The 12,218-nt window shown below is 50.8% G+C and overlaps 1 protein-coding gene across 1 annotated transcript; it reads left to right on the top strand.

Moving 5' to 3' along the window:
* Positions 1 to 1,952: 1,952 nt before the first annotated feature.
* TRIM45 (tripartite motif containing 45) lies at positions 1,953 to 9,558 on the top strand. The gene is made up of 6 exons (XM_048295738.1): positions 1,953 to 2,315; positions 4,339 to 5,069; positions 6,058 to 6,187; positions 7,990 to 8,104; positions 8,319 to 8,445; positions 9,230 to 9,558. The coding sequence occupies exons 1-6, from the start codon at positions 1,990 to 1,992 to the stop codon at positions 9,379 to 9,381; spliced, it is 1,581 nt and encodes a 526-aa protein (XP_048151695.1). The 5' UTR covers positions 1,953 to 1,989; the 3' UTR covers positions 9,382 to 9,558.
* The last annotated feature ends 2,660 nt before the right edge of the window (positions 9,559 to 12,218 follow it).

The following is a 12,218-nucleotide window of genomic DNA, read 5'->3' on the forward strand; positions in this document are numbered from 1 at the left end:
TGCTTCACTGAAGATATTCACAGAGCTCCAGTTTACATGTCCATTGAGTTGCCTTCCACAATGTAGGACATAGTGGCACAGGGGCTTCCTCCACTGACTTGACAGTAGCCAAGAAAGCAATATTATGGGGAAAGCAACCAAAGTGAATAATGAGCTTGTGCTAAAGCAGCTCCTGTTTTGTGGGTCACTGGGTTAGTTTTCTGGGTGTTTTTTTTTCTGCATTTCTGCTTTTCCTTTCTTTCCCCAAGTCTCAAAGGGCTCCTTCGATGATTCTCTCCAGTCCATTTCACTGCAACTTCCTCTAATCATCCCAAGGGTGCTCCTGCTTTGTGTTGGTAACTCATAAATACATTACTCAGCAGGGATCCATGCTCCAACCAGATCAATGGCACGGAACGTTATCAGATCAGCTGGGCTAGATTCTCAGATTTCCTCTGCCACTGCTAGTCATGGCTTATTCCACCATCTCTCTGCAGCGATGAAAGATGCTGCCATTCTCAGAAGGTAGCTCACCTTTTCTGCTCACCTTTTTCTTGCCCTGTTTTCTTCCCACACCCACGTTTACATGGCCAGTTACTATTCTTTCCTCCAGCATGATTAAAAGAACCAGTCTTTCTTTGTGACAGTACAGAATATTCTTATCAAGTTATCTTGTCTCACAATTACTGCAGCTTTTATCCTCTAACCTCAGTAGCAACCACTGCTATAGTTAACTGCTAACAGTTAATCTGAAGAAGGCTGTTGGAACACCTTTCTTCTTTTGATTGGCTTTGAGGTTGTAAACACTTCATCATGACCTAAAACTTGGATCTTGTATTACAACATAAAAGACACAGAAATGTTTGAGTGTATCAGAAGAAAAAGACGATTTCTGTGTTAAGCCCTTGTATATCGGGGGTTGTTAACATCTGTTATAGAGGAAATATTTACTTGTGTCATATGCAGATATTAAGTATTTATCTACTGCTCTGTAAATGGACTCTGTGGTTCTAAAAACAAAAACCTGACTGGAGATTTTCCTTGTTGTTGATTTTTGTCTTAGGGAACTTAAACTCCGGAAGTCTCAAATGCTTTTCACATTACATTGGTATTCAAAAAGGCCAGCAGGATGAGACAGGTAAGATACTGAATGTCCTGGGCAAACTAATGGAGAGGCTGGTAAAGAGTTCAATCATCAAGGGCTGAATGTGGTACACTAGAGGAGGCTTTATAGAAAAGAGCTTTTTCAAAACAAGAGAAATTGGTTTCAGTCCTTGAAGAGCTTACACATCAGACTGATAAAAGCAACCGTGTAGATGCCATCAAAGTCCAAGGGGCATCATGCAGGGCTTCACTGACATTGGGCTTTCAAAGCCTGCCTTTTTGCAGTATTCCTAATTCCCAGGTGCAGTGAATGAAGAGAGACAGAGCCCGTCCCGGTGGACAGTCGCAGGGAAGCATGGCCGCCTTGCAGTGTCTCTGTTAAAGTTTCACCGCTCTCGCTCAGCTGTGCGGCGAGTTCTCCACTGACCCGAAGGAAATACCACCAAGACCTGAAGGCATCCAGCAGACCGGCAAAGGGGCTGCAGAGGCCAGTCAGGCGCTAAACCTGGAAGTTTTGAACTGGAAGAAGTGGAAACGCGATCTACCGGCGGTGGGGTGGGAAGGGGCCATTTCCCACACAACAGGCTGAGACAACAGGTACCAAAGGAGGTACCAAAGGAGGGGGCAGCGGGCCCGTCCCTCCGCGCCTCGGTGAGAGGGACGAGGACAAAGGGGGCTGCCGGAGCCCCTGCGGCCTCCTTGACCGGAGGAGGAGCAGCGGGAGAGGCAACAGCGGGGTCCGCTGGCAGCCCCCGCCCCTCCGAGCGCGGCCCCCGCGCCCCTCACGGGGCGGGCGGCCCCGGGGCGGGAACGACCCCGTGTGGGGCGGCGCGAGGCGTTCCCGGCGGGAATGCTCGGCGGGAATGCTCGGCGGAGCGGCCGAAAGGGGCCGCGCGGGCTGCCGGCATGTCGGGGCCGCGCTGCCCGCAGTGCGCCCAGCCCTGGGTGTCGCCGCGGCTGCTGCCCTGCCTGCACTCGCTGTGCGAGCCCTGCCTGCGGCGCCTCGGGCCGCCGGAGGGGCCGCCGGGCGCCGCCCGCCCCGTCCTGTGCCCGGTGTGCGACGCCGAGGTGTCGCTGCCGGCCGGCGGCGTGGGCCAGCTCCCCCCCGACTGTCTGGCCGGGAGCCGCGCCGGGGCCGCGGCCGGGTGCGACCTCTGCGCTGACGGGGCGGCGGCCGGGCGGTGCCTGACCTGCGGCGTCCGCCTCTGCCGCTTCTGCTGCCGGGCGCACAGGTGAGGGGCGGCGGGGCGGGGACACCGCGGCTGGGGGGCGGCGGGCGGGGACCCACTCGGAGAGCCAGAGCAAGAACTGGCGTGTCTCCCAGTTTTTACCCACCGCTCACCACCCCTGCCTGGAGGATGCTCGGAGAATGGTCCGTAGTCAGGTGGGGACCAGAAAGCTGCTAGCATAGAATCATAGAATGTCTGGAGTTGGAAGGGATCCACAAGGATCAGGGAGTCCAAGTCCTGGCCCCAAGACGGCACCAGGAATCCTATGTGCCTGCGAGTTTTGTCCAAACACTTCTTGAACTTCTTGGGAGTAGGTCCATCAGCCATGTTACTGGCCATTAAGTCCAAAATCAGGCCACCCTTTGCCTGTAGTGGTGTCCACATGCTGGTTTGCATCTCAGTTTAGTATCCCCGGGCAACAGGCATGGGTATGGGCAGGTACTAGCAGGATAACAGCCTCTCATGCTGTAATGCCCCGCTTTGAGAAGACACGTCTCCCAAAGGAAGACAGGGAAGTTAAGCTGCTGCTCTGCGTCTCTGCACCTCCAGGACCATTTACTGTGTGTATGTGTAAAGGCACCATTAGGCAAAGTGAAAGGAGATGCGTGGAAGTCCTGCCTATTGTGGTTGCTACCTGCTAGTGATCAACCCGTGTGCTTGCCTGCTATGTGTTGTAGAAGTATTGTAGGAAGAAGAGGTAACTGCAACAGAGTTAGGGCTTAAAGAGGAGAGGGGCGCAGTGGCTTGTAAGCCAAGCAGAGGACAGTCAGCACTACAGAAGAAAAGTGGTATAACGCCTGAATGGCCTTCTGAAGCAACGAGGTGACAGGCAGGGTCAGAAAAACACCCAGCAGCACGAGCCAGGGAAGCCTCAGCCTGAGTTACATAGCTCAGTCTATTCCCTCCACTTTTGCTGCTCCTTTTCACTTGATTAGCAGAGTCTTTCCCAAGATGGAACTGAGACATTCCTCCCTGCCCTGCCCCCCTGCACATACTGGTGCCTGTGGGGAAAATGGTTTAGGCTCTTAGTTACCTTTCCACTCCGGGTGTAATTTTCAGCATACCATTCTGATTAGCTAATGCCTCATATCTCATGGAGCTGCTGAAGAGTGATAAGAGACCTTGAATAGCAGCCTGCTGCACTGACAGGAATAACTGCAGAAGGGAGAAAGCAGCAGAAAATTTGTCCCTGTGACCCACTTCCAGTAGTATTCACTGCTATAATTTTTTCACCCCACCTGCATCTACAGACTCACTTGATTTAGTTGATGTCAGAGCAGAACAAGGGCTAAGAAAAACCATTTTGAAAGGATTTCATGGTGTGTAGGGAAGGTTTCTATGGTTCTGAGTGCCATGGTTGCACTCCTTGGAACAAGTGAGAGAGATCTTAGGCTGAAGTCACGCAACACTGGAAGGCTTTGAAAATGTGGTGGATTTTAGGGAGATTAGTGGGAAGCAAAAGGAGTAGCATAAGGGCCTGTGGTGAGGTTGCTCTGTGTTACCAGAGCAACTCTGCAGAGCTTGGTCCTTGGAGAATGTCTTTGCTTATGGCTTGGAGCTCCCATTGCAACTGCCACAAATCATTAGTGAAGGAGAGGAGGGTTTTACATCCTTCTCAAAAACTAGCTGCCAGTGCCCAAAATAGCATGAAAATATTCTAGTGCTGCCCTGTGACATGGTAGATGTGTGGGTTATAACAGATTCTCTGTGTCCCATCCTTGGCCTCTTCTGAGCAGGACCTACCCTGAGGGGTATTAGAGCTCACTTGCCTTGTGTCTGAAATCAGTGCTGACCATGCAGTCAGGGAGGCTCAGGGATCCTGAGAGCAGCCCCTAGTGAGCTCCTCCTTTGTGTGGAGCCTAGTTCTCAGGAGAGCACGAGTCCTTTCGGGGAATTTCAGTGGAGACAGGAGGGAGCAGTGCACACTACGACTTGCAGCCTGTACAGAAAGGCATTTGCCAAGGGTCTCAGTGTTTGCATTTTGTATCCAACATGTATAACATGACTGATGGTTGCTCCTGCCTAGGAGACAGAAGAAGACGGCCTCCCATGCTGTGACAGAGCTGGAGAACAACAAGGACTGCAGCCAGGCTGGGAAGCCTCTCCTGTGCCCCTCCCATCCCACAGAGGAGCTCAGGCTGTTCTGTGAGCAGTGTGACCAGCCCGTGTGCCGGGACTGCGTTCTGGGCAAACACCGTCAGCACCCCTGTGACTTCACCAGCAATGTCATCCAGAGGCACGGGGACGCCCTGCGGGAGCTGCTGAAGAGCAGCCAGCAGCACATGGACACCCTGGAGGATGTGCTGAGCCAGGTCGATGAGATGGGCAGTGCGGTCCGCAGTCGCGCAGAGGCTGTGGCCGCAGAGATCTGCCAGTTTGCCAGGGGCTACGTGAAAGCGATTGAAGAGCACCGGGACCGGCTGCTGAAGCAGCTGGAGGACTTGAAGGTGCAGAAGGAAAACCTGCTGCACTTGCAGAAGGCCCAGCTGCAGCAGCTGCTGCTGGACTTGAGGACAGGCGTGGAGTTCACAGAGCACTTGCTGATGAGCGGCTCAGATGTGGAGATCCTTGTCACCAAAGGGGTGGTGTCCAGCCGTCTGGCAAAGCTCAACAGCATTGCTTACAGCACCCACCCCAGTGTGGACGACAGGATCCAGTTCTCCTCTCATGAGAAGGCAGGGCAGTGTTGTGGCTATGAAGTTTTTGGGGCCATTCTCAAAGTGGTTGATCCGGCCAGATGTGCCCTGCATGGGGAAGGTAATGGGGTGCTGTACAGCAGCTGAATGGGCGTGCGCTGCTTCCTGAAGTCACCCCTCTGCTCTCTGTACCCACACGGTGTGCAGCTTCTGGCACTGTTGGCTCTCTGCTATCCAGTCATTGACCAGGGGCAGAGGTAGAGCCCCAGCAGAAGTTGCATTGCCTGCCTACGGGAGCTGTGCTGTGCAGGGAGCCAGGCAGCTTTTCTCATCCAGATGTGCAGGGTGTATGGGACTGCCCTTCACAACATCACTGACCTCAGCATGGGGCTGAGGCGTGAGGAGGGCTCGCTTGGGGGATGGGAATGGCACCCAGTGGCAGGACATGATGGTTTCTCGGTGGCCCTCAGCACGAGCCCAGGCAGATCCACTTTGTGGCTGAGTGAGGAGGTTCATTCCCATTATGATTTCTACTGAGATTGCTGTGGGAATACCTGGCATCGATGGTTTCATGGATTTTTGCTTACTAAGGACTTGGAGCAGGGCCAGCAAACAGATAATGTTCAGACCATCCCACAGGGCGCAGCCAGCTCCGGTCAGTAACAGCCTGTGCAGGGCAGATGAGACAGACCCAGGGCTTCTCGGATCCCTCCCATGCCAAGCTGTAGTGTTTGTAGGTGTTGAATTTTCTGGTGCTCCACACTGCACAGTGGGGCTCTTCCTTCTTCCTCTGGGTTGCATGGTGCATCTTGGGGCCTTCTGGGGAGGTGCCAGCTGGGCTTAGAGTGACAGGAAAAAGACCCCTTTGGTCCATACAGACCTCTGGGCTAAACCTGCCAACCTCAGAACCTATGGCTTCCACTCTCTCCTGATACCCAGTCATATGTTGACTTTCCCCTGTGAGTGGAAGGAGCTGTACACCCCAGAAGCAAAGTCCTGGCTGTGCTCTGATGGGGCTGCAACTCTGCAAAGTCGGTGGGAGGTGGCAGTCATGGCTTGACTTGAATCCTTTCTAGTCCTGTTTCTTTCTGGTTTGTTTTTTTTTCCAGGTCTCCACAGTGCCCGTCAGAACCAGCTGAGTGGCTTTACCCTGCTGTGCAAGGACACCACGGGGGAGCGCATGGGGCGGGGAGGAGAGGCTGTGCAGGTCACCTTCACCCACAAGGACAAGAGAGACTGGTGGGTATTTCACCCAAGAAATCCCTGGTCACTGGCTTTGCCTTCCTGCCTCCCTTACCTTGGCTCCCTGCTTACTTAGGCAGGTGGGAGGATGTGCTTGAGGCAAGTGGGTCAGAATCTGTAGAGGAAAAGGCACTACTCTTTCTCCCACAGGTACAGCAGTGCTTCCTACTGGTTGTATTTGGCTGGACAGTGATTGCTGAGATTTGTATTGAGTCTTTGAGTGATTTGGGCTTCTTAAAGGATTCAGCTCCTGGTGTGTGTTGCTAGGCACGGTCAGAGGGAGCTGTTGTTCCTCCTAACTCCTCCCAGCAGACACCTGGGGCCCCTGCTGTTGTTAACACCTAGTAAGCATAAGTCATCGCAAACCCTGAATGACCATCCCAAGTCAGAGAGAGAGTTTACCGAACTCATGAGCCTCTGACAGCTGATGGAAGTGCCTACTTCATGTTCTGGAGAAAGAATCTATATTGTGCTTTTGTCCTTTTTCCTGTAGTTGCAAGCGTTGAGTACTTCAACATCTTTGAAGGTTTTCTAGCAAAAGCAAGAAAGGCTGCACTTGAGCTCCTCAGTGTTTCCACAAGGAAAATGACCAACCAGAAAAAAATAGAACTGTTTCCAGACCACACTTGTCACTAAAGAGCAGCCAGGCACAAAAGCAGAACCAGTTGGCAGTCAGTTTTTAAAAAAAATATCTATTACTTTGCAGTAGTTGGAACCGGATGTCAGCATTAATTTGTTCCAGGGACACTCATGATGGGATGGCCCGATGAAATAAAGGGGCAGGATGCTAAAACCCTTTGCTATGTTGACAAAGCACACAGAAGCAGTGCTAGCTGCACAGATGTTTATCAATATAGCATTATTGTCCAAGAATATTGTTCCAATGTACCTTTCTTCCCTAAGTGCACTTAGTATGTAGGAGGGTGCACGCCTGAGGGGTTTGTGGATTTCTCTCAGTGGGATAGAGGTCGCTGTGGCCGCATTCACTCAGTTTCTTTCTCTTGCCTGTATGCAGTTGCTACATGGGTTGCTGAAAGCTGTCTGGCTTTGCTTTGAGGCACAACAGCTGCAGAAGAGTGTGAAGTATCACCACAGAGTTCATGGCAGGAAATTATGTGGGCAGCTGTACTGATGTGAAGTGTTGGGGGTGGAGAATACAGATTATAAACTGTCATGTCAGGGGACCCAGGAGACTAATTAGTGGGGATTAGCAAGAACACCTTCCTCTCTGCAGAGCTGCCTGATAATTGTCTGTGGAAAGCTTTCCATCTTCCTGTGGAGCAGGCAATTAATCCTCCAGTAACCAGCTGAGGCTTTCTCTCTAGCACTCTGTTCACTAGGGTTTCTTGTGAAACGGAATGAGCTTCACTACGAAAAGGGAGAGTTTACCATCAGGGACCTAGAACTCCTCAGCACTGAAGGGAAGAGTTGGGGTCAGTGCAGCTGGGACAGTGGTTAAAGTGATTCAAACCTACCTGATTATATCCTGTCTTCTTCATGGGTTTTTCTGAAGGTAACTGCTTGCTGAAGCTGTGAATTTACCCCATTTCTGTGGGCCGTTATCTGATGGGATAATCTGACTTTCAAGTGTGCTGTATGTCATCTGCTTTTTCGGAGTGCAGGTTGCTACAAATCCTTGCAGTGCAGCTGGCTTTGTGACTTCCTTTGTATGGTATCTGCAGCTTCCAGTAGCAGGGGTGTGTGAAAGCCACTCTAGGCCAATCTAGGCCAAACTCTGGTTTACACTTAAAGCAATTTTCTGGCAGTCAGTGACCTCTTGGACTTCTCTCTGTTCACAGTGCACTCAAGCCAACAGTATGTGATAATGGTGACGGGACCTACTGTATTTCCTACAGCCCTGAGGAGCCAGGCTTGTATGCTGTCTGCGTCTGTGTGAAAGGGCAACATGTGCAGGTAGCATTTCTTGTTTCTCTTGCACTGCTTCTTCTTTACCTGCTTCTCTTTTCTTATGTACTTGCTTTAAATCTTTCTAAGGATTACCTCTACCATGTAGCAGTTTAAGGCTGGGCTTAGTGATCTGTGTCTGACAGGGTCACCCACTTCAGTGTCTGAGAACGCAGACACATCTGACAGCACCCACTGCAGCAACCTGTCTTGTCCTCTGCAGGGCTCTCCCTTCACTCTGATGGTGAAGCACAAGTTCCGTGAGCACCAGGGGGTGTTTCACTGCTGCACATTCTGCTCCAGTGGAGGCCAGAAAGCCGCTCGCTGTGCCTGTGGTGGGACCATGCCAGGTGGGTGCTCAGCTTTCCCCATGCTGCTGGGATCTGGAGGATTTGTTGCACTAGGCCCTCCCTAGTGGATAGAGGTATGAGGAGGTACTTTGGCCCAGCTCCCACCTTGCACATGCACCAGGACTGTGGTAAACTGTGCGTACACACGTTCTGGTGGGGTGACTGCAGCAGTGAGAAATGCAGCAGGACACGCGAAGGGTGTTTGTGGTACATCCCATCGACAAAGACCAGAGCCAGCTGTGTAGGAGGTGGGGCAGGGCACCTCAGCCTTTCAGCCCTTCTGAGTGAGGCTGAGCAGCATTGCATCTACAGTGTTCCTGTTCCAGTGCTGGCATGCTGCGTTGCACAGTGACCAACTATGTACTCTAGAAAAGCCTCCATGTTGAGGACAAGAGTTCAACACCCTTACTTGTTTAATCCCCACCAGCTTTCCTGTTCTTAACCTGCGTGTGTCATCATGTGTTTTGCATGTTTTTAGGATAGAACTGACCTCTTCCTTTTTCTGTGATTGATCTGTATCTTTGGCCATAGCTACAAGCAGCTAGCATGGGGTTCTGGATGCCCATGTATTACTTTATTCAACAGGCAAGGGGACAGAAATCTTCAGCTTTCCCCAGCAATTGGGATGAGTTGTTCTTTCTTTATGGATCCCTGGCAATTTTGGCCTTGAATATGCTGTGTTCTCATCAGCACATTTTAGAGAAATCCTGGGGCCAAAGCCTGTAACACACTGGGATTTTCTGGCCCGCTTTGGGTTCAGCTGCTGTTGCCTCTTCTCTTGCAGGTGGGTACCAAGGCTGTGGCCATGGACACAAAGGTCACCCTGGCTGCCACCACTGGTCATGCTGTGGACAAGTGAAGGAGAGCTCAGAGTGTTTGTGCGCGCCACCCAGCGACACCTCCCAAAGGAGTTTGCTCAGGACAGTGGCACTCTGAGCATCCAGGTGAGCTCCTGGGAGCCCAGGCCACTGCTTCTGGCTGCTCCATGAGCACAAATGATCCATAAGGATCCACATGATTGATACCTGCATAGCCTCACTGCCAGCAAACAGCGCGATGGGTGTGAGCTGAGAGGAAAGGATGAGGGAAAATAAAACCGTGCCTTATGTTCCACCCAGGAGTGTGTATGCAAAGTTATTTTGTGCTCGAACAGGAGCAAATTCTGGGAATTGTACTGCTGCCTGCACTTCTGAGGACTTGTGGCCCGTGGGGATATGCTCTAAGGGGAAACTCAGTCTGAGCAGTTACCTCACAGGAGGGTCAAGATGTGTCCCACTTTGTAGGGTCAACAGCCTCTGCTGTCCTCCTTGGTGAAGTCAAACCTGCTCACTGGGGCACATTCCAAAGGGTTTGTGGTCATGCCTCGGAAAGGCTTGGCACCCTGAATATGGCTTCTACCTCCCTGTCGGATATGCATCTGGATTCCAGCCTTGGATGTGTGCACATAGCACACTGATGCTTCTGGGAGCTTCTCTTTGTTTGCAACTCCTACACTTTCTCCAGGTAAACTGTAGTCTCATTATACCCTGCCTGCAAAAGTAGGAGCAAGGCAAGTTAGTAATGTATCTGCAGGAAGTCCAAGAAAAACTCATGGCACTGATGGGAACAGGAATTGGAGTATCATTCACCTGGTTTGTGTGTTCTCCATGAAGATGATGTGGGACACAGTGCTGCTGGGGGTGATGCGGGAGCCAGGGGAGTGCCCAGCTCACCAAGGGAAGATCTGGGGACAGTTTGAGCATCAGTAGGAGTCACAAATACAAGTTTGCAATTGTCTGTCCAGAACTGGAGCACAGGAGATGGAACACAGCCAAACTCCCGAATTTGGCTTGTGCAGCCTTGGCAAGGCTCTTTTTAGAAGGAGAGCTTGTCCCGTTTTCCATAGGGAAAGGGGGATATATGTATCTCCTGGGCTTGTACACATGCTAACAACCCGTAGTTGGGGAAATGGCATCTGTGATGAGGAAGAAGAGGCACTTCCCTGGAAGGGCAGTTGCCAACCTGCTGGCTGCTGCCAGCTGCTTGCCTGGGTGAAGCAGACACCCTGAGTACCTTTCTTTACAGAACACATTTGTGTCATTGAGACTGGGAACACCACTGCCCTGGGGGTAACTTTGCTAGTAGGTGTGTGGCTAGGGTCTCCTAATTCTGCCTGAGGAGCTGGGCACAAAGGTCTGACTGTTGGTCACTCAGGGAGAGGAATGCTGCTCCACTGTCAACAGCACGGACTGGTTCTTGCTTTCTGCATTCTGATAGCTGGCTTGTAATAGTAGAAACCTGCACTGTTTGCTTGCTCAGCCTTAGAAGTCTCTCATCTGTTGTTTGTTCCTCTTACAAAGCCAGTTTTGGAACTTCTTCCCAGCAAAGGAGATAGATATCCTTATGCAAATGCTGTTTATAGCTTTCCATTAATCATCCAGAAAGGGCTGTCAAACAATCAGAGGAAGGTTAGGCAGTTTAAATCTCCAAGTTGCTGACTCAACTTCATTGAAATTTCAAAGTGAAAGTTTAGTTTGAGTTAACCTTTAATGAAACAAACAGTAACTCATTCTCATCTTTGCTATGTACAGAGTCAGTGCTCAGTGCAGAATGTGATGTAAACCAAAATGCCTAATTTTTTGGGTCTATTTCTTGCCCCCCACCTCACTATGTGTGTTGTTTTTTCTCAGAGCCTCCATGCTGTCTTGCAGAGGGAACACATAAGGCCAGCACTACCTTCTAGGCACATGATTTCTGTCTAAAAACATCTTAGTCCTCTCAGACAGAGGAATGTGTTTTCTCTTTGTGTTAGGTATCCCTTACACACCCTGTCGCTGACATTTTCCAAGAAGCTGTTTGTCAGAATTACACCAGTGAGCACATAAACCCTTCAGGGAACTGCAGCTCTCCATTTGACATGGGCAGAGCAGTTTTCTGACAGCTTGGGTCAGGCCCTGGTATTGCGTTTTTCTTTTTGTTAGACTTGAAGGCTCAGTTGGTCCCAGGGATTAGGAAATATTGGCCAGCTACCACTGTGTGTTTGGCCCAGGAGGGCTGTGCATGAGGATATCTTGAAGAACCATGTTCAGAAAAGACTTTCAATGACCTTTGTCAATTTTTTTTTTTTTTTTTTGGGGGGGGGGGGTAGGTGTGAGTGTCCTACCATTATTTGCCAGCAGCCTTTGCCCTCAGTCTTCATGATTCAGAGTACTTTGCAAATGAATATATCCTTCTGATCTGCTGGAGTCTGACGTTGGACCCCAACAACCATTCCCAAGATGGGCTTCCAGTACTCTGTTGGTAAACAGCCTGGGTCAGGTGGTGGATTAGGAGGTGTAGTTAGTCTGCTGGGCTATATGACATTATTTCTGTCCAGCTGGTCCTTGAGATAGTAAAGGTATTTTCAAGACAGACATGAATGCTGTGCTGACAGAACTGCAGTGGTGGATATTGATATTTTTTCCTCAGGACAAAAGCTCTTGTTGATAAAATTGCCTGTCTCCAAAATTTGGGGAAAAAACTGGGGGTGAACATGAGGAATGGCTTTGAGAGGCAAGAGAAGGAGGATTTACCCTCTCAATAGGGAAAACAGAGTGTAGCTGGAAGAGAAACCATCAAGATCAAGACTGTGGAAAACATGGATGCCTGGAGCCTGAAAGACTCCATGTAGGGCCAGGAGTCAGGCTAGGATATCTCTCCTTTCTTAGAGGCAAACCACAGTGGTGACACAACTGCACTTGTGGCTCTGTTCCATGAGTGTCATTTTGTCCCAGAAGATCTCAGGAGCAGAGCAG

The sequence above is a fragment of the Corvus hawaiiensis genome, chromosome 2, assembly GCF_020740725.1.
Source record: "Corvus hawaiiensis isolate bCorHaw1 chromosome 2, bCorHaw1.pri.cur, whole genome shotgun sequence".
In the NCBI taxonomy this organism is placed as follows: domain Eukaryota; kingdom Metazoa; phylum Chordata; class Aves; order Passeriformes; family Corvidae; genus Corvus; species Corvus hawaiiensis.